This window comes from Diceros bicornis, chromosome 5, assembly GCF_020826845.1.
Source record: "Diceros bicornis minor isolate mBicDic1 chromosome 5, mDicBic1.mat.cur, whole genome shotgun sequence".
NCBI lineage: Eukaryota > Metazoa > Chordata > Mammalia > Perissodactyla > Rhinocerotidae > Diceros > Diceros bicornis.
Genome location: NC_080744.1, coordinates 69,452,158 through 69,473,913, shown reverse-complemented (window position 1 = coordinate 69,473,913; position 21,756 = coordinate 69,452,158). Strand labels below are relative to the sequence as shown.

Here is a 21,756-nt window from a genome sequence, read left to right as displayed (position 1 = left end):
CAGCCAGCATGTCAGCAGAATGTTCCCGATGGCTTTACCACATGCTTGAGCCTTGGTACTAGGTGTTGGCTGAGACAGCTAGGTTTCTCCTTCTTGTAGCCTCTTTCTCTTCACATGGTCTGTGGCCTATCCTGGGTTTCTTTACATGGCAGCTGGCTTCCAACAAGGAGAAAATGGAAGCTGCAAGGCCTCTTATGGGCTAGGCTGCCAACCTACTGAACATCCCTCTGGTCACATACTATTGACCATATCAAGTCACAGGGCCAACCAACATTTCAAAGGGAGGAGAAACAGACTCTACCACTTGACAGTGGGAATGGTATACATGCCTAGGGATGGAAGAAATTTTAAAAATTTCCAAAAAATGAAAAAAGGATAAAAGGATAGATTGGATTATTAAGAATATTATGGAAGAAATGGTTTCTTAAAAAAATCAACATTTTTTTTTAAGAAAGGAATTCATTTATATAAAACCACTGTTAGCACCCATCTTTGCAATAATCTGGCCACAGTCCACAATCTGGCCTCAGATTGTCAAAGTCTCCCAAGACTATCAGACATTCATCCAATTACAGTATCAGCCTCAAAGACCAATATCTCATGATCTATATCAAACCTGCATGTTTTCCTTACGTGTGGGTTCTCTTGATCTGGAAACCTGGTAGGTCAGTGGGAGAACAGGGCTTCAAGTAGAAGCGATGATGAGGCGTCTCATCTTTATAGACAGTCTTTGACTTAATCTCTTTGTTTTCAATACACTACTCCCACTTTCCAATGTGCCTGGTATCCCTCAGGGTCAGATACCACCTTTTTACCTTCTCTAGAGAATAAATCTCCAGTATTCTGCTGGGGTGAGGGAGATACAGTCATTCTATTATTCAGAGTTGAGGGGAAGAGGGGAGAATTCGGGATGCTTCTTAACATATAACCCCTACCCTTTACCCTCACTTCCAGAGATACCTGCTCCCACCAGTATCTGATCCCTTTGGGAGCAACTGGATTGCTTTACAGTTTTGCCCATTCTCTGAGCTTAAGGATCCAGCTAGCTCACTCAAATGTCACCACTGGTCTTTCTGCTTTCCAACTTCCAAAAATTTGTTCATATCATCTCTTCTCCTGTCTCTTTTTCCTTAAGTCCTATTTTTAAATCCTTTTATATCATTTTAGTTGAGTTTAGGGAAAGAGCAAAGTAAATGCATGGGTTCAATCTGTTAACTTTAACAAAAATCACTTTTTATACCATATCATTACAAGTTTCAGTACTATAGCTACTGTTACTATAAATTATTTAAGATATATACCATAATTCACTGTATATAACAATGTATCAAAACCCTAAAACTGAAGACCAAAGTGGTCAAACACAACATTTCCTGATATATTAACAAGAGTATTTTTAAGCCTAGTTATAATCAAGATCTATTATTTCATCTCAATCAAATGGGTCACACTCATGAATAATCTAAGAGTACTGCTTTAAACAAAAGCATGCTATGTGCTAACATCACGATTCCTTTAAGTTTTTTGCAATTTTGATTTTATTTATTTATTTTTTGTGTGTGAGGAGATCAGCCCTGTGCTAACATCTGCCAATCCTCCTCTTTTTTTTTTACTGAGGAAGACTGGCCCTGGGCTAACATCCGTGCGCATCTTCCTCCACTTTATATGAGATGCCACCACAGCATGGCTTGCCAGTGCATCAGTGTGCACCGGGATCTGAACCAGCGAACCCTGGGCCGCCACAGCAGAGCACGTGCATTTAACCGCTTGCGCCACCGGGCCGGCCTCACAATTCTGATTTTTAATACATTTCTCTCAGACTCTTTCAAGATACAGAAACTAAACTTTATGATTCCACATTTTCCTACCTTTTCCTAAGAATCCTATTCTCAATTTTCTACTACTAGTCTGTGTAGAGAAACCAAGGACAATATATTGCGTAAAAGTAAGGAATATTACTTGTAAGCCAACAAAACTTACTAAGACCAAGATGGGAAAAAAAGAAAATCCATAATGTGAAGGTGGCAATGCCTTTGTTATAGTCAATAAAACATTTTTTTCTGAACAGAAAGGCTCCGAAGAGATCTTTCACTAAGTAAAAAGAAAGCAGTTTCTGGGCTGGCCCGTGGCATAGCAGTTAAGTGTGCACACTCCGCTGCTGGCGGCCCGGGTTCAGATCCCGGGTGTGCACCAAGGCACCGCTTATCAGGCCATGCTGTGGCGGCATCCCATATAAAGTGGAGGGAGATAGGCACAGATGTTAGCCCAGGGCCAGTCTTCCTCAGCAAAAAGAGGAGGATTGGCATGGATGTTAGCTCAGGGCTGATCTTCCTCACAAAAAGAAAAAAAAGAAAGAAAGTAGTTTCTTAAGTTGTTCCTTAACTCATAACACAAATTCATTATTACTTACTATCATCCTAATATCCAGGCTTCTATAGATGTATAAAAAAATCCACTCCAAATTTCTATACAAAAACATTTTATGAAGGAAATTCTTACGGGATAAATTCCAGGTGGGCCCTCAGAATAACAGCCCTTCTCTGTATTTGTGCCCCTTAATTATTCTGATGGTATAGAAAACAGATGTGTGAGCAAAGATAAAGAGTATTCTTTTAGTACCAAAATAACATTCAAATATTAATGAAATGAAGCAGTGACATGCTACTTAAAAGTGTATACTGTCTAGAGGATGGACTAGCCTATTTTTTTCTACTTTAAGTCAAAAGGGTTATAAAGGATCTTATAAATGAATTGACAAATGAAATCATTCTCCTTAGAGTCTACACAGAGCAAACCTGAGACCAGAATGATCTCCATAAGCTTTCATACAGTTTTTAAGATTATTTTACGATTTTAACTAAGGTAAGTTAGTATCACTTAAATGATGCAAAAAGATAAATATATAAGGTTATTAGCACCAATTTCAAATAAAATAAATACTTCCACAGATATCCACCTGTCTACTACACAAAAAAGTAGATTCAAAGTCACTTGCCATTTTTGTGAGAAGTCTTCTGCATTGTCATTGGTGGGCAAGATTGGGCAGGTGCTACATCTAAAGAAGCAGTAGAGCCTGTATGATGAGCCTTTACCTTGTCAGCCCAACTGACACCTGTGGGAGCCAGACGGGGAGCAGCCACTGTGCCAGGCGAACTCCTATGGAGAAAATGACTGCATTAATAAATCAAATATAAAAGTTAAAAATTTAAATATATTAATATATTTTTATTAATTTATTAAAATTAATATATTTAAATTTTAAGTAAATTGTGTGTGTGTCCACATTTACAGAGTAACATACTACCATAGCAATTTCAGGCAAATATATTCATAAATTTATCTTGGTCTAATACTTCATTAATTTAATATACTATCACATATTATATGGGAACAAGGATAATATAGAAGATCTCAGTTCACTTTAAAAGAAAATTTCAGTTAAATGGGGAATCTTAAAAAATATGCATATATACCTTAACCTTTTTATTTTCATTTAAAACTCATCTTTTAATAACATAAATATGCATTAATTTGCCAATCTATTGATATAGGCACTATTTCAACCACCTTTTCTTTGTGTACATTTCTAAATTTTATTTATTTTTTTCCCCCAAAGCCCCAGTAGATAGTTGTATGTCATCTGCACATCCTTCTAGTTGCTGTATGTGGGATGCGGCCCCAGCATGGCCGGAGAAGCGGTGCGTCGGTGTACACCCGGGATCCGAACCCGGGCCGCCAGCAGCGGAGCACGCGCACTCAACCGCCAAGCCACGGGGCCGGCCCTGTGTACATTTCTTATAAAAACAACAAGCATGGGGGCAGCCCCGTGGCTTGGCGGTTGAGTGCGTGCACTCCGCTACTGGCGGCCCGGGTTCAGATCCCAGGCACACACCAACACACCGCTTCTCCGGCCATGCTGAGGCAGCATCCCACAATACAGCAACTAGAAGCATGTGCAGCTATGACATGCAACTATCTACTGGGGCTTTGGAGGAAAATAGGAGGAGGATTGGCAATAGATGTTAGCTCAGAGCTGGTCTTCCTCAGCAAAAAGAGGAGGATTGGCACGGACGTTAGCTCAGGGCTGATCTTCCCCCCCCAAAAAAAAAAAAAAAAAAGAACAAGTGTGATGTCTCATTGACAATGTCTGGTTTTGGTTTCTTTAAAATGCAGTGAGAATTTAGAGACATCTATTAAACAATCTAAGTGCACAATCCTCCTCAAGTTGAATAACATTTTCCCCAATCTTTTATTGTTGTCCTATCCACTCATTTGAAAGCAAAACTTTATTTTAATAGTTCACCTTTATCAAAGCTTTCCAAAATCTTGTCTTAGTTTTCACAGAAACAATGACTCTCTTTGTACTCACATTACACTGATTTACTTAATATTTATTATGAGTCAAAATAATGAACACAACTTGAATAAACAAGTTTGGTAACTAACTACATATTCTAAGTAAGCATGTAACTCAACCAGTAAGAGCTGAAGTGAGTAGATATACTAAAGGTAGCCTATGAGCCCCAATTTTTCAGCATGCTAAAAGAAACATGTTTCTTACATGCTTTAAAGGCTTCTAGTATTAAAATAAACCATGCACTATACAATACTCTGAACCATAGACCATGGAATGTATTATAGGGGAACTTCCCTTAAAATGGTGCTCGACTATACAAACATTTGGTTTTGTTTGCTGGAGAATGAGATAGTCACTTGGGGCTTTCAAAAGCTCCAACATATTCCTGGAAATCAAGAAGGCCATACACATGCACAGGGTTGTGTGCATGCCCAGCAAAGATCTGAGAAGGCCCTAATCTCTCACCTCTAACTGACCCTGAGGCTCTGAGGAAGCAGGAAACAACAGTAAAGGCAGAACAGTAAACTGCCAGAGCACTGAAGGTATACCCAACACATACAGAAGCAGACAAGAGCTAGGAGATTTGTTGGTTCAAGGTATTTAAGGAAACCTCTGTCAAATCATTAGTTGACAGGGCCGGCCCCGTGGCTTAGCGGTTAAGTGCGTGCACTCCACTGCTGGTGGCCTGGGTTCGGATCCCGGGCACGCACTGACGCACCGCTTCTCCAGCCATGCTGAGGCCGCGTCCCACATACAGCAACTAGAAGGATGTGCAACTATGACATACAACTATCTACTGGGGCTTTGGGGGGAAAAATAAATAAATAAATAAAATTATAAAAAAAAAAATCATTAGTTGACGACTAAGATAACTGAGCAGAGATTTTCGTGGCTCCACAATACAAAGAACAGAGACTTCAGAAAACTAGTTTAAGAAGGTCACTAAACATACAGTAACAACAATAACACCCCAAACAGCCATAACAAATCCTGGAGAGGGTAGCAATCTGATTTCCAGAGCTGCCACATTACTTAAAATAACTAGTTTTCAACAAAAAATTACAAGACATGCAAATAAACAGGAAAGTATGGCCCATTCACACACAAAAAGAACAGTAACTGAAACTGTCCTCAAAGAAGCCCAGACATTGGACTTACTAGACAAAGACTTTAAAACAGCTATTATAATTATGCTCAAAGAATATCAAAGAACAAAAAGAAACCATGTCTAAAAAACTAAGGTATTAGAACAATGTTTCACCAGATACAGAATATCAATAAAGAGAAAGCAAATATAAAAAAGAACTACATAAACGTTCTAGAGTTGAAAAGTACAATAACTGAAATGAAAAATTCACCAGAGGGGCTCAACAGCAGATTCGAGCAACCAAAATAAAGAATCAGCAAACTTGAAGAGAAGTCAATTGAGATTAGCTAATCTGAGAAACAGAAAGAAAAAAGAATGCAGAAAAATGAACAGAGCCTCAAAGACCTGTGGAACACCATAACGAGTACCAACAGAGGTACAGTGGAGAAGACAGAGAGAAAGGAACAGAAATAATGGAAAAAACTTTCCAAATATGATGAAAAACATTCTTCTATACATCCAAAAGGCTCAACAAATTCAGAGGAGGATAAACTCAGAGATTCACACATAGATACATCATAGTCAAGCTATCAAAAGCCAAAGAGAAAGAGAGAATCTTGAAAGCAGCAAGAGAAAATTCTGTGAGGCATCTCATAAAAGAATCTTCAATAAGAGTAACAGCTTATTTCTCATCAGAAACCACAGAAGACAGAAGGCAGTGAGAGGACATACTCAAAGTGCTGAAAGAAAAAGACTTTCAACCCAGAATTCTATGCACTGCAAAACTATCCTTCAAAAACTGAAGGATAAACTATGATATTCTCAGATAAACAAAAACTGAGAAAAACTGTCACTAGCAGGCCTGCCCAACAAGACATACTAAAAGGAGTCCTTCAGGCCGAAATGAGAGGACACTAGGCAGTAACTGGAATCCACATGAAGAAATAAAGAGTTCCAGTAAAAAGCAATTACATAGGTAAATACAAAAGATAATATAAGTGTATTTTTCTTTATAACTCTTTTCTTCTCCTATCTGATTTAAAAGACAACTACATAAAACAATAATTATAAAATTGTATTGATGGGGGGACGGCCCCGTGGCTTAGTGGTTAAGTGCACGCGCTCAGCTGCTGGCGGCCCCGGTTCGGATCCCAGGTGCACACCGACGCACCACTTCTCTGGCCACGCTGAGGCGGCGTCTCACATACAGCAACTAGAAGGATGTGTAACTATGACATGCAACTATCTACTGAGGCTCTGGGGAAAAAAAAGGAGGAGGATTGGCAATACATGTTAGCTCAGAGCCGGTCTTCCTCAGCAAAAAGAGGAGGATTGGCATGGATGTTAGATCAGGGCTGATGTTCCTCACACAGAAAAAAAAATAAATAAATAATGTATTGATGGGATTATAATGTATAAAAATGTAATCTGCATGACAATAACACAGTTTATGATATATATTTAGATCTACTGCTGTGAAAGGAATTGCCAGTTCATGTTATGAATCATTTAGCATGAAATATGTTTATGGGTTTTAATTTCTGGATCCTAAGTATGTTTGAACATATTACACATTAAAAAGGCAATGGTATCAATTAAGGCTACTTGTGTGCGACAACATGGAGAACTAAGTGTCTAGAACAGGGATCAAGACAGAAAGACAGTGATAAGGGTTAGGTGAAGAACACACAGGACAATATGAAGTCTCCTTCCTCTACCTCTTAATCACCCATGAGAGTGGGAGCATAAACATTTCATCGCTCTTTGCTGGGAAAGCTAACTACTACTCCTCCTTCACTGGCCCGACAACCAATCACTTGACAGGATGCACAACCTGTACTAAAATGTTCCTCCATTTTGCATGTGGGCTGCTTGTCAAGCCACGCTGTGGTGGCTGTGTCCACACCTGGGATCTGAACCTGTGAACCCCAGACAGCCAAAGCAGAGCGCACGAACTTAACCACTATGCCACTGGGCCAGCCCCCTTTTTTAACTTTTTATTCAAACAATTTCAAACATATACACAAATCTATACATGGATATTTCTATAGCAGAATATCAATTTTACAATACTATATTATCCACAGAAAATAATTTACTGTAATGCAAGCCTTAGTAGGCTTTTTTGAGTTCATCTCACCCAAAATTTAAGCTTCTTCGAGCATTTGATGTTACATTTATTCTATCTGTTGATGGACTTGGAATCACATGACGTCCTGGAGACATCTTCTTTACTTCCCACGCCAGTGAAGTTGGTCTGCCAATTCAAGACATATGGTAGATTAAATTAACAGAGAAAAGGGGGTTAAAATCCTGATCTTTTCTCTTGGTTGTTAGTGGGTAAAAACATAACCACCTCACAATCTTTCTCTGGAGCACTGTTTACCAGAAAGCTACCATATTACCAGTAAGCAATCACAGATGATGTATGGTCCCAGATTTTCCACCCACTGTAGCATAGCAACACAACCCTACTTATCTAAAAACGGCCATTGGGTTACAAAGACATGAGATATACTGCTTATGTTTTAAAAGCCTCCACACAGCCAGCTAAAAACACATTAAAAAGGCAATGGTATCAATTAAGGCTACTTGTGTGCGACAACATGGAGAACTAAGTGTCTAGAACAGGGATCAAGACAGAAAGACAGTGATAAGGGTTAGGTGAAGAACACACAGGACAATATGAAGTCTCCTTCCTCTACCTCTTAATCACCCATGAGAGTGGGAGCATAAACATTTCATCGCTCTTTGCTGGGAAAGCTAACTACTACTCCTCCTTCACTGGCCCGACAACCAATCACTTGACAGGATGCACAACCTGTACTAAAATGTTTTTCTCAAGTAATGTCTTCTCGACTCCTATGCCCTCAGACAGACCTCCATAACTCCCCAGAATCTCCTTGTCTCTTACCCTCCGTTCAATCTAGTGATTGTGATTTTTTTCTCTCATTAAAGAGAAAAAAATTTCTCTAACCATTTATGGTTAGAAAACAAGAAAACTGCAATAAAAGGTTATTAAAATAAAGTCTAAAGCTTTTGACAACTTATTGCCAAATCACCTTTCAAAGGCTTATAATAAATTACACAGTCAAGTGTCACTTGACAGGGACACATTCTAACAAATGCATTGTTAGGCAATTTCTCCATTGTATGAACATCATAGACTGTACTTACACAAACCTACATGGTGTAGCCTAACTACACACCTAGGCTATATGTTACTAATCATATAGGACCACCATCATATATGCAGTCCACCATTGACCAAAATGTCGTTATGCAGCACATGACTATACTTCCACCAGATGAAAAGTGCTCATTTCCCTTGAACCTTGCAGACAGTTGGTATTTTGTTTTAAAAATGTCATTGGCTCATGGAGACAGCACTGCCTGCAAAGTTTAAAATATTTACTCTCTGGTACTTTACAGAAAAAGGTTGCTGATGCCTGTGCTAGAGCTTCAGTCTTATGACGAGTTCTTTTTCCTAAAAGAATTTCAATGAAGGTGTTTAATTAAAAAAAAAACTTCATTGGCAAATAATTGTATTTTTGTTTTTTAAATTATAAATGTTTATTATCACTAGTAGTGAGGCTGAACTTTTTTACCAGCCTTTTGAATTTCTTCTTTCGGGATTTGCACACTGGTATCTTTTGCCCATTTTTTTCCACTGGGATTTGCATCATTTTCTAATTGATATGAAATCGTTTACACTACTACTACTATTATAATTACTATTACGGCTACAAATCCTTTGGCATGGATGATGTAACTATTTCACTTTTAATTTAATTTTTACTTTTTTAAATTTTTTTTTGTTGAGGAAGACTGGCCCTGAGCTAACATTTGTTGCAAATCTTCCTCTTTTTGCTTGAGGAAGATTGTCCCTGAGCTAACAGCTGTGCCAATCTTCCTCTATTTTGAATATGGGATACCATCACAGCATGGTTTTGATGAGTGGTGTGTAGGTCTGTGCCCAGGATCTGAACCCATGAACCCTGGGCCGCCAAAGCGGAGCACATGAACTTAACCACTATGCCACCGGGCCAACCCTTAATTTTTATTTTTTGATGCAGAAAGGCATACTTCCTCACCATTAAGTCAAGCCTATCAATATTTTCCTTTGTGATTTCTGCCTTTGTCTTACAAAGCCCTTACTCACAATAAAAATATATAAGTATTGATCTAAATTTTCTTCTCGAAATATGTAGAATTTCAGTTTTTACATTTAAATCTTAAATCTAGGTGAAATGAATTTTGAGGCATGATTTGAGGAATGTAAGATGGATAATGCCATCTACAGGGAATTTAAAGTTCCTTTCTATCTCTAGGAGCTGCCTCAAGAAGCAAAGAGGAGAAATGCTGATAAGTGGTTAAGGTAAGACGAGACGCCTCAGGTATATTTTTGAACCATGATGCCAGGACAGGGATGGCTGTTAAGCTTGGACTTGGCCTCTGACTCTTTCTCAATATAATCCTCAACAAGTCTGAGGAAGTTTGCAAGGTTTGCAAGGAGTTTGCAACGAAGAAAAAAAAATCTAGTTAGCTTTTTTAATGCATTGATGGTTACACTACAGACCCTTTTTGGCTACAAAAAACAGAAACTCAAGTTAAATAAAAAAGGAAAGTAATAGAGATTATTGTAAGGACGTAAACTGTACATGGTCAAGGACATCCAAGGTGGGGGAAAAAGAAGCAGGGCTCATGAGGATTAGACCTGGAAGAGACAGGCTTTAAAGCAACACTCTCCAGCTCTCAAAGACCACATGATTTCTCTCATCTCTGCTTCTCTCTGGACATCTACTCCATTTTCCTTGAATCTGCTTTCCTCTACTTATCTTCACTAGGGCAATATAGCCAACACTCCTAAATCAGCATGATGATCTCTTAACTTGGTTCAACCCAGTGAAGGAATGTACCCCACAGATCCAATCACCTATCATCAGTGGGTAAGGGTGAAATTGCTTGGTACAAACAAAGACAACTAGGCCTGATCTATCCAGGGACTGTGGGTAAAGCAGGCACCATAAAATCACATCAGAAATTTTCATTGTTAGGAACAAAAATGTTAAAAGAATCAACATATCATGGTTTCCCTGGATTTGGTTTCCTGGAGACCAAGCCTTCCTGGATTTGTCTCCTGGGATTCCTTCACTCTCTTGGTTCTCCCATGGGGCTGATGCACTAGGATGGGACCAAGGATGCCTTCTCTACTGGATGGTTCCACTTACTGAGATAGAACCAAGGTTAAATCCAAGGGAAAGAGGCAGCCCAGTCCTGTCTTCTCTGGGTAAAAGGAAAAAGGCATTACTGTAGCTCCATGTGACTTGGCCCAGTTTACAAGGGCTTAGGTTTCACTAATAAATCTAAATTAAATAATAAATTGTTCTTTCGCCTTTGAACATAACCAAAATAATACTAAATCCAGTTGATTACGTATTTCTAGAATCTCTCTCAACTCACCCTACTGCCACTACTCTAGTCTGAGTAGCCATCATCTACAACTATACTGCTGCACCTCAACCTTCCCACACTGAAGCCAGAAAGATCTTTTAAAAACACAAGTCTGATTTGTCACTTTCTTACTTACAAACTTTTTATCGTTCAAAATAAAGTCTAAAGTTTTTATCAGGTATACAGAGCCCTACCTAATCTGGTCCCAGCCCACCTCGCTATAGGTTCATTTCATGCTACTTTTCCCCTTGTTTTCTTCACTCCAGCCCTGCTAAACTCTAAATTCCCTGACTACACTGTGCTCTCTTCCACCTCCAGGATATCACATATCCTGAGATTACTCTTTTCTTCTCTTTGTCAAGCTAACTCCTACTTGATACTTCTATCTCACTTAAATATAACCTCCTCAGGGAAGCCTTCCTGGACTCAGCAAACTGGTTGATGGTGCCTTTTCTTATACTCCCAAAGTACACTGTATTTCTTTTTGATGACACTTTGTACATAGATAAGTATTTAGCATCAGTCTTGTGAATGTACTGTACACTTCATGAGGGCAGGGACTGCATCTGTTTTCTTCACCACAATAGTCCCAGAGCCTGGCATGTAAGCACTAAGATGTTGTGTGCTGATTCCAAATGAAAGTTTCTAAAGTAGCTTTGATCTCTCATTATTCTCCTAACCAAAAATCATCAATTTTCCTCACTGCCTACCACATTAAGAGGAAATTCCATACCTTTCCCTACATTACTTTCACTTCACACATGCTCTGTACTTCCACAGCTGTCTTCATTTACTCCCTTCATATGAAGGGCCAACCACTTGTTAAAATCCATCATATCCTTTAAACACTTCTGCATCCTCCATGAAATCTTTCCTGATCTACCCCCAAAAGAAAAATGACCATGTCCTTCTCCGAACACCTATAATAGTTTTTTTTTAATAATACATATACAAAATATACACAAAATATAAATTCAAGAGAGTAGTAAATGTATCATATTCAACAATTAAATTCTTGTACTGGATAAAAGTGCCTTGCACCAGAAGGAAATAGATATTTGTTACCGAACTGAATGAGAAATGCAGCTCTCAACTTTTAGATTTTTACAGGTTTCAAGTTAAGCTGAAGTCAAGTTCATTATCAATTTCAATGACTGCTTTTGAAACTGCTGGCTGCTAAAAATATAAAGACCAGAGTTCATTACCTGCTTTGAGCATCTGTCTTCTCTAGCTTTTCCTGAAGTTGAATCCAGTCAATCAATGCTTTGAAATCTCTTACATAGTTATCCAGCATCATTAGCACCTCCTAATTCAAAACAAAAAACAAACACTAAATTCCATTCTGAGACTAAAAAGTTTCAAGAAAACCTTTAGAGTGAAAGACTTATGAATTAATAATGTTTACATTACACTCCTCATTGAGGAAGCAGCAATATCTACTATCTAGTTTTTTGGGTTTTGTTTTGTTTTCATTCTCACTATTTGGTAAGAAATTAGTGAAGCTGCGAGTCCAAAGACCAAGAGATGGTATTGATATTCCTTCTCAAGACCTCCCCAAATGACCATTCTCTTAATTTTTATTGTGAAGTTTAATAAACAGAAAAGCGCACAGAACATAAATGTACAGATAAATTATTTCAAAGCAAAGATCCATGCAACCACCATCCAGGACAAAAAATATAACAATGCCAGTCTCTAAAGTTCCCTGGTGAGGTTGGTGTCAAGATGGCGGCATAGGTGGACTCTGAACTCAGCTCCTCCCATGGACACAACAAATTTACAACTACACTTGGAACTATCACCCGAGAGAGAACTGAAAACTGGATTAAAAACAAAAACCCACAACAAGGGACAGTGCTGACTGAGGCGAAAGAGGCAGAAATTCCTTTCTGGAGAGAAGAAAGGCACCTTCAAGCCTCGGCTCTTCAGGGCTGGCCGAGAGCAATGTTAAGGTAAGAAGCCTTCCCTGGAGGAGTGGGGGATCTGAGCAGCAGAGCATCACCACAATAAGCAGCTTTTGGAATCAGTACAACCAAGACAAGTGTCATAATATCTTCCTTTCCTGGCTATTAACTAGAACAGGGAATATTCCCAAAAAAGCTACTAGACAGAAGGGAAAAAAAAGCCTGCTCTTAAAGGGCCCACACACAAATTCACTTGTTTCAGAAAGCAACCTAAAATCAACAGAAAGAAAGATCAATAGTCCTTTGGTGAAAAGGGACTCACCTGATAGGCTCTTGGTGCATCTCAGTGAGAGGTGAGACTTCCCCAGAGACTGAGACATTCACAGCAGCCATTACTGTGACCTAGTAAAGGCCTGTGGACACAGATACCAGCAGACACCATTGGAGTTCTTCCCCTAACCTGTTAGGTGAGGGGTCTGCCCCACCCACTAGAGCAACGCTTTAATCCAGCTCAGCCAGGGCAGGCAGCCCGCCCTAGGGACTGGCCCCACCCAACAGCAAGCGCTTGGGCAACTGGTAGGCTCGTACAGGCAGGGTGCCAGGAACCTCTGAAGCTGGGTGAATGGGTCAGCTTCTGCAGGGCAGGGTGTGCAAGACAGCCTGCGTTGGTGGAGCGTGTGGGGCCTCTGCAGTGGGGCGACTGAGTCCACTTCAGTGGGTCAGCACACGCGCATGAGGTAGGACTGTGTTGACAGGGTGTGTGGTGCTGCAGGTGATGGGGCTTGTCAGCTGCGGTAGACCTGTGCTTCTGAAACAGCCACATAGGGGATCAGCCCCACCTTCCAAAGCCTGAAACAACTGGGTGCTCCCATGCCTGGGGCTGGCCCCACTCAGCTACAATTCTGAGAGAGCTAATGATAGCCTTTCAGGCCAGAGGCCTAAAAAAATTATAAGCCCCTGAGTCTAACAACCAGCCACACTGGGAGCCTACTCACTTAACAGAAATACTGCAACAGGAATGTGCTATTAGACCTTGCAGCCAACTGTGCCAGGGCTCCCCATACCCAATAAAGTGACTGAAGGGTCCACAGAAGCCATGCTCAGCTGAGCATTACAACCAGCCAGCCAGGGGGACAGCCAAGCCTCCCCAGGCACCTGCAGCAAGAGCAACCCTGCCACAACAGAAGGAAACACGTAGGCCACAGAGGGGACACTCCTGGAACATCTGGAACTGGTGACGAGAAGGAAGTACATTGCTGGGCCTCAAAAGGCATCTCTTACATAAGGCCACCTCCCCAAGATCAGGAGACGTAGCTGAGCTACTTACTACGTAGATATAAGCACAGAGAAAGGGACAAATGAGGATACAAAGGAATACAATCCAAGTAAGAGAAAAGGACAAAACCCCAGACAAAGAACTAAATGAAACAAAGATAAACAATTTACCTGACAAACAGTACCAACTAAAAGTCATAAGGATGCTCACTGACCTTGGGAGAAGAATGGATAAATTCAGTGAGAATTTTAACAAAGAACTGGAAAATATAAAAAAGAACAAATCAGAAATGAAGAATACAGTACTAGAAATGAAAAATTCACTAGAGGGACTCAATAGCAGAGCAGATGACACAGAAGAACAGATTAGTAAGCTGGACTAAAGACTAGAGGAAATCACCCAAGCTGAACAGAGAAAAGAAAAAAGAATTAAAAAGAATGAGGACAGTCTAAGGGACTTCTGGGACAACAGCAAGCACACTAACGTCCATATTATCAGTGTCCCAGAAGAAGAGAGAGACAAAGGGGCAGAGAATCTATTTGAAGAAATAATAGCTGAAAACTTTCCTAACCTAAAGAAGGAAACAGATATCCAGGTACAGAAAGCACAGAGAGCACCAAACAAGATAAACCCAGAGGCCCACACCAAGACACATTATAATTAAAATGTCAAGAATTAAAGAGAGAATCTTAAAAGCTGCAAGAGAAAGGCAACAAGTTATATACAAAGGAAACCCCATAAGGCTATCAGCTGACTTCTCAGCAGAAACCTTACAGGCTAGAAGGGAGTGGCATTATGTATTTAAAGTGCTGAAAGGAAAAAACCTACAGCCAAGAATACTCTACCTGGCAAGGTTATCATTCAGAATGGAAGAACAGATAAAGAGTTTCCCAGACAAGCAAAAACTAAAGGAGTTTATCACCAATAAACCAGTTTTCCAAAAAATGTTTATTTAAGTGGAAAAGAGAAGACCACAAATAGGAATAAGAAAATTATTAAAAAAAAAAAGCAATAAAATCATTGGTACAGGCAAATACACACCAAAGGTAGTAGATCAACCACCTATGAAGCTAATATGAAGGTCAAAAGACAAAAGTACTAAAATTATCTATTTCCATGATAAGAGGGTAATAGATACACAGTGCACAAAAAAAGGGATCAGATAGGATATCAAAAACATAAAATGTGGGAGGAGGGGAGTAAAAGAGTAGAGCTTTTAGCAAGAGGTCAAACCAAAGAGACCATCAACTTAATACAGATTGCTATATACATAGGTTATTATATATGAACCTCATGGTAATCATGAACCAGAAACCTATAATAAATACACAAAAAATTAAGAGAAAGGAACGCAAACGTAATACTAAAGAAAGCCATCAAACCACAAGGGAAAAGAGCAAGAGAAGAAGAAAGGAACAGAGAAGAACTACTAAAACACCCAGAAAAAAAGTAACAAAATGGCAATAAGTAAATTCTTATCAACAGCTACTTTACATATCCATGGACTAAATGCTCCAATCAAAAGGCATAGGGTGGACGATTGGATTAAAAAAAAAAGACCCATATATATGCTGCATAGAAGAGACACACTTCAGATCTAAAGACACTCACAAACTGAACGTAAAGGGATGGAAGAAGATACTCCATGCAAATAGCAATGAAAAGAAAGCTGGGGTAGCAATACTTATCTCAGACAAAACAGACTTTAAAAGAAAAACTGTAACAAGAGACAAAGAAGGGCACTACATAATGATAAAGAGAACAATCCAACAAGAGGATATAACACTTGTAAATATCTATGCACCCAACACAGAAGCACCTAAATATATAAAGCAATTATTCACGGACATAAAAGGAGAAATAGACAGTAACACAATAATAGGAGGGGACTTTAACATTCCACTGACACCAATGGATAGATCATACAAACAGAAGATCAATAAAGAAATATTGGCTTAAATGACACATTAGACTGGAAGGACTTAGTAGATATATACAGAACATTCCATCCAACAACCACAGAATACACGTTCTTTTCAAATGCACATGGAACATTCTCCAGGACTGATCAGATACTAGACCACAAAACAAGTCTCAATAAATTTAAGAAGACTGAAATAATACCAAGCATCTTTTCCGACCACAACAGTATGAAACTAGAAATCAACTACAGGAAGAATATCAGAAAAGCCACAAATATGTAGAGATTAAACAAAATGCTACTGAACAATGATTGGGTCAATGAAGAAATCAAAGGAGAAATCAAAAATACCTGGAGACAAATGAAAATTAGATGTCAAAATTTATGGGATACAGCAAAAGTGGTTCTAAGAGGGAAGTTTATAACAATACAGGCCTACCTCAACAAACAAGCAAAGTCTCAGATAAACAATCTAACAGTGTACCTAAAGGAACTAAATAAAGAAGAACAAACAAAGCCCAAAATCAGTAGAAGGAAGGAAATAAAAATCAGAGCAGAAATAAATGAAATAGAGACTGAAAAAACAACTGAAAAAAATCAATGAAACTAAGAGCTGGTTCTTCGAAAAGACAGATAAAATTGACAAAGCTTTAACTAGACTCACCAAGAAAAAAAGAGAGAAGGTTCAAATAAAATCAGAAATGAAAGAGGAGAAATTACAATGGACACCTCAGAAATAAAAAAGATTATAAGAGAGTACTATGAAAAGCTATACGCCAACAAACTGGATAATCTAGAAGAAATGGATAAATTCTCAGAATCATACAACCTTCCAAAACTGAATCAAGAAGAAATAATCTGAATAGACCAATCACCAGTAAGGAGATCACAACAGTAATCAAAAACCTCTGGGGCAGGCCCCGTGGTTTAGCAGTTAAGTGTGCGTGCTCCGCTGCTGGTAGCCCTGGTTCAGATCCCGGGCATGCACCGACGCACCGCTTCTCCGGCCATGCTGAGGCCACGTCCCACATACAGCAACTAGAAGGACGTGCAACTATGACATACAACTATCTACTGGGGCTTTGGGGAAAAAAAAAAAACGAGGAGGATTGGCAATAGATGTTAGCTCAGGGCCGGTCTTTCTCAGCCAAAAATGAGGAGGATTAGCATGGATGTTAGCTCAGGGCTGATTTTCCTCACAAAAAAAACAAAACAAAACAAAAAAAAACTCTGAAGAAATACAAGTCCAGGACCAGACAGCTTCCCTGGTGAATTCTGCCAAACATTCAAAGAAGACTTAATACCTATCCTTCTCAAACTCATACCTATCCTTCTCAACCTCTTCCACAAAACTGAAAAGGAGGGGAAGCTTCCTAACTCATTCTACGAAGCCAACATTATCCTGATACCAAAACCAGATAAGGACAACACACAAAAAAGAAAATTACAGGCCAGTATCACTGATGAACACAGATGCAAAAATACTCAACAAAATACTGGCGAATCAAATACAACAATACATTAAAAAGATCATACACCATGATCAAGTGGGACTTATTCCAGGGATGCAGGGATGGTTCAACATCCACAAATCAATCAACGTGATACACCACATTAACAAAATGAAGAATAAAAATCACATGATCATCTCAGTAGATGTAGAGAAAGCATTTGACAAGATACAGCATCCATTTATGATAAAAACTCTGAGTAAAAGAGGTAGAAGGAAAGTACCTCAATATAATAAAGGCCACATATGACAAACACACAGCTAATACCATTCTCAATGGAGAAAAACTAAAAGCTATCCCTCTAAGAACAGGAAGCAGACAAAAATGCCCACTTTCACCACTCTTATTTAACATAGTATTGGAAGTCCTAGCCAGAGCAATCAGGCAATAAAGAGAAATAAAAGGGATCCAAATTGGAAGGAAGAAGTGAAACTCACTATTTGCAGATGACGATGATTTTATATATAGAAAACCCTGAAGAATCCACCAAAAAACTTTTAGAAATAATAAATGAATATGGTAAAGTTGCAGGATAAAAAATCAACATACAAAAATCAGTTGCGTTTCTATACACTAACAATGAAGTAGCAGAAAGAGAAATTAAGAATACAAACCCATTTACAATAGCAACAAAAAGAATAAAATACCTTGGGAATAAACGTAACCAAAGAAGTGCAAGACCTGTACATGGAAAACTATAAAGCACTGCTGAAAGCAACTGAAGACACAAAGAAATGGAAAGATATTCCACGCTTTGGATTGGAAGAATTAACATAGTTAAAATGTCTACACTTCCTAATGCAATCTACAGGTTCAATGCAATCCTTATCAAAGTTCCAACAACGTTTTTCACAGAAATAGAACAAAGAACCCTAAAATTTATATGGAACAACAAAAGACCCCGAATAGCTAAAGGAATCCTGAGAAAAAAGTACAAAGCTGGAGGTATCACAATCCCTGATTTCAAAATATACTACAGAGCTATAGTAACCAAAACAGCACGGTACTGGCAGAAAAACAGACACACAGATTAACAGAACACAATTGAGAGCCCAGAAATAAACCCACACATCCAAGGACAGCTAATTTTCAACAAGGGAGCCAAGCACATACAATGGAGAAAGGAAAGTCTCATCAATAAATGGTGGTGGGAAAACTGGACAGCCACATGCAAAAGAATGAAAGTAGACCATTATCTTACACAATACACAAGAATCAACTCAAAATAGATTAAAGACTTTAATGTAAGACCTGAAACCATAAAACTTCTAGAAGAAAACATAGGCAGTACGCTCTTCAACATCGGTCTTAGCGTATTTTCACATACCATGTCTGACCAGGCAAGGGAAACAATAGAAAACAATAAACAAATGGAACATCAAACTAAAAAGTTTCTGCACAGCAAAGGAAACCATCAACAAAACAAAGACAACCTAACAATTGAGAGAAGATATTTGCAAACCATATATCTGATAAGGGGGTAATATCCAAAATATATAAAGAACTCACACATCTCAACAACCAAAAAACTAACAACCCAATTAAAAAATGGGCAAAAGATGTGAACTGACATTTCTCCGAGGAACAGACATTTCCCCAAAGCACATGAAAAGATGTTCAACATCACTAATTAGCAGGGAAATGCAAATCAAAACTATAATCAGATATCATCTCACGCCTGTCAGAATGGCTATAATTAACAAGACAGGAAGTAAGTGTTGGAGAGGATGTGGAGAAAAGGGAACTCTCATATGCCGCTGGTGGGAGTGGAAACTGGTGCAGCCACTATGGAAAACAGTATAGAGATTCCTCAAAAAATTAAGAATATAACTACCATACAATCCACCTATTCCACTGCTGGGTATTTATCCAAAGAACATGAACACATGAATACATAAAGATATATGCACCTCTATGTTCACTGCAGCATTATTCACAGTAGCCAAGACTTGGAAGCAACCTAGGTGCCCATCAGGGGATGAATGGATAAAGAAGATGTGGTATACATACACAATGGAATACTACTCAGCCGTAAAAAAGGATGAAATGTGGTGATTGTGACAACATGGATAGAGCTTGAGGGTATTTTGCTAAGTGAAATAAGTTAGAGGGATAAAGTCAAATACCGTATGATCTCATTAATAAACAGAAGATAAAAACAACAACAAACAAACACATAGAAACAGAGATCGGATGGGTGGTTACCAGTGGGAAAGGGGTAATTAGACACACATGTATAGTGATGGACTGTAATTAGTCTATGCATGGTGAACATGATGTAGTCTACACAGAAATTGAAATATAAAGATGTATACCCAAAAATTATATAATGTTATAAACCAATGTTACCTCAATAAAAAAAATAAAATATATTAAAAATAAAATAAGAAAAACAAAGTTCCCTGGGGTCCCTTACCAATTACTACTCCATCCCTGCTCCAAGGTAACCACTGCTTTGACTTCTAATAGTTTAATTTTATCTGATTTTGAAATTCATATAAATGCACTCATAGAGTATGTACTATTTTGTGGCTTCTTCTACACATTTGTTTACTAGGTTCATCCATATTGACGAGTGGACCTGCAATTCATTTATTGTCATTGTCCAAGGTCACTACTGAACAGTATTCTACTGCATGAATATTTATTTATCCAATCTATCAACATTTATTAATTTTTATATTTATGTAGTTATTTTAATATTTGTTTATCCAATATTTATTTATCCAATCTACTGATGATGAACATTTAGGTGATTTCCAAATTTGGGATATTACAAATTATATGCTGTTATTCATGTACATGTCCTCTGCACATATGTAGGTATTTCTGTTGAATATAAACCCAAGAGTAGAATTGCTGAGTCACAGGGTAAGCATATGTTCCACTTTAGTACATGATACCTAATTGTTTTCCAAAGTGGCTGCCACTCCCACCAGCAGTATATGTGAGTTCTCCTTGCTCCACACCTCACCTACACTTGGTTTTGTCCATTTGAGGTTTTGTTTGTTTTTAACCTGAGCCATTCTCATTGTATAATGGTTTCATTTTGGTTTTAATATGTATTTTTCTGATTACTAATGATTTTCAGTCCTTTTTCATATGCTTATTGGTCATCCTCTTTCTGTGAAGTGCCTATTCAAGACTCTTGCCCATTTTTATCAAGGGTCAACTGTCTTTTTCTTTTTGATGTGTAGGAATTCTTTATATCTTTTGGATGTGGGCCTTTTGTTGGTTATTATGTGTTTCACACATATACTTGCCTTTTCACTCTCCTAATGCAATGGAATCTTTTGATGAACAGAAATTCCTAATGTTAAGGTAGTCTAACTTAGGACCCTTTACCTCAAGACTGATATTGATATTTATGCCATTTTTAAGCAATATTTCCCTACCACAAGGTCAGGAAGATACTCTCCAACACTATCTTTTAGAGCATGGGTCTATTTCTGGAGACTCTCCTCTGTTATATTATCTGTTTACCTATTCTTGTACCAATACCAAACTATGTTACATTGCTGTAGCTCTAAAATAAATCTTAAAACCCAGCAAAATGAATCCTCCAACTATATCTTTGACCTCGAGATTGTCTAGGCTAATTCCAGCCCTTTGCATTTCCACACAAATTTTAGAATCAGCTTGTCAATTTCCCAGGGGAAAAATGGAATTTTAATTGCAACTGCATGGATTCTAAAAATCAACTGGAAGAAAACTGACACTTTTATAATGTTGACTTTTCTAGTCCATGAAGTGATACATGTATCTCCATAGATATCTTATTCAATGTCTCTCAATAATGTATTATAGTTTTCTGTGTAGAGGTCTTGCACATCTTATATTAGATTTAACCCCAAGAATAAATGATAACTGTTTTAAAATTTTTCTTTTTCATTTTCTGTTACTGTTGTTTTTGTATTTTGAACTTCTATCCAGCAACTTTAACTCCCTCAATACTTCTAATAATTTCTCTTTAGATTCTTCTGGATTTTCTAAATATATATACATGCCATCTGTGAATAATGACATATTTATTTCTTCCTGATCAAGTCTTGTACCTTTTATGTCTTATTCTTGTCTTTCTGTGCTGGCTACAATCTTAAGTACAAGGTAGAATAGAAATAATGATAGCTGGCTTTCTTGTCTCATTCTCAATTTCAGAAAGAAAGCTCTCAAAATTTTACCATTAAGTATGATGTTTACTGTAGTTTTTTTGGCAGATTCTTTACATCAGTAAGGATGTTCCCCT

At 38.3% G+C, this 21,756-nt stretch overlaps 1 protein-coding gene across 3 annotated transcripts in view; it reads right to left on the bottom strand.

Annotated features, from left to right (window-relative positions):
- The window catches only part of SCAPER (S-phase cyclin A associated protein in the ER), a 440,234-nt gene that overhangs the window by 350,893 nt on the left and 67,585 nt on the right, over positions 1–21,756 (bottom strand). For all 3 annotated transcript variants that reach the window (XM_058542151.1, XM_058542150.1, XM_058542152.1), the window contains exons 6-8: positions 12,104–12,204; positions 7,585–7,701; positions 2,996–3,156 (exon numbers count right to left, since the gene is read on the bottom strand). In XM_058542151.1, coding sequence (XP_058398134.1) covers positions 2,996–3,156; positions 7,585–7,701; positions 12,104–12,204 — 379 coding nt within the window. The remainder of the gene's footprint in view (positions 1–2,995; positions 3,157–7,584; positions 7,702–12,103; positions 12,205–21,756) is intronic.